General features: G+C 68.4%; 1 protein-coding gene across 1 annotated transcript; it reads right to left on the reverse strand.

Annotated features, from left to right (window-relative positions):
- Positions 1-27: 27 nt before the first annotated feature.
- LOC106900587 (WAP four-disulfide core domain protein 3-like) lies at positions 28-1,227 on the reverse strand (the record flags this gene model as incomplete). Its single annotated transcript, XM_014962692.1, has 3 exons — positions 979-1,227; positions 549-689; positions 28-168 (listed from the first exon to the last, which is right to left on the reverse strand). Coding segments are annotated over exons 1-3 (349 nt in total), but the record flags the coding sequence as incomplete, so codon positions are not given.
- Between the last annotated feature and the right edge of the window lie 90 nt (positions 1,228-1,317).

The raw sequence follows: 1,317 nt of genomic DNA on the forward strand, positions 1-1,317 counted from the left end.
CCCACCGAGCCCCCTGGCAGCCCTTACCTGGCTCTGGCTTCACGCATTGGACTCGGCAGCCCACGCTGCAGCACTTCTCGTCGCCTGGGCATTCGCTGTCAGAGTTACAGCGCACATCGCACGTGGTGATCAGGCCAGGTTCTGACTGCGGGCAGGAGCCCCTCTTGGCTAGAAATGGTCAGCAAGGTTAGAGCCCTACCAGCCCCTGCCCGCTCCCACTGCCCAGCCCACCCCCAAGGGTGCCCACCCCCAGGGTCCTGTGGGCAAGGAGCAACAGGTACCTCTGTCCCCCGGCACCAGGGCTGAGAGCAGGGGTGGGTGCAGGGGCCACCCATGCCAGCCCTTGTGGGTGATGCACCCCACAGGCAACGGCTGTGCTCGGAAGATCCCAGACCCAGGGCATCTCGTCCACATGCCAGGACAGGGTGTGGGGGCTGGCAGGGCTGCAGGACCCACTGCCCAAAGTGGCTGTAGCCCATCACCCCACCACCACCACCACCTTGGGGGGCAGAGCACAGGCTTGTTTTGGGAAGAAGGCACCTCCTCACCTCCTTTGGGGAGCACGCACTCCCGTCCACAGCCGGTCCTGCAGCAGAGCTCGCTGCCCGGGCAGTCATCATTTGAGGAGCAGAAGTCGTCACAGAGCCTCAGGAAGTACCTTGTGGACTCCGGGCACTGGCCAAACTTCCCTGGGAGAACGGGCAGGGGGTTATGGTGTGCGGGCAGGGCCACCCCCAGCCTGGGAGGGGGTGACACGGCCGGGACGTGTCCTGCCCCAGCAGCGGGGACACATCACGGTGCAGAACACCAGGGGACCCACCACCTCCAGAGCCCACGGGGCCACCCGGCGCCTCGGGAGCAGCTCGGAGGCTGTGACATCCCCCATCAGAAGGTCTAGGGGACACCGGGGCGGTGTCGGGGAGCGGGGCAGACCTCAGAGGGCATCCCCAGCCCGGAGTTCACCTGGCAGGCGCTTACCCGAGACCAACGGGGGGGCCGGGAGGACCAGCAGGAGCAGCAGCGGGAGGAGCATCTCAGGCTTCATGGCTCTGCATCCTCGCCGCCCGCTGCCCCTTAAATACAGCCCGGGAGCACCGGGCCCGGCCCGGGCTTGGCACAGCGCCCCACGCCGGCCCCCGCCTCCGGGCACGGGGCTCCCCAAGACCGGAGGAGCCGGTCCCCGCTCCCCATCCCGGCCCGGCCCGCTCTGACGGAGCAACAGCCTCCTCTGCCGGTCGTCACCCGGGATGCTCCGCCGGGATGGGCCCACGGAGCCCACGGAGACAGGACTGGGGACAGGACTGCTTTCCCAGCCCT

The sequence above is a fragment of the Calidris pugnax genome, unplaced genomic scaffold (genome assembly GCF_001431845.1).
Source record: "Calidris pugnax isolate Ruff unplaced genomic scaffold, ASM143184v1 scaffold2797, whole genome shotgun sequence".
NCBI lineage: Eukaryota > Metazoa > Chordata > Aves > Charadriiformes > Scolopacidae > Calidris > Calidris pugnax.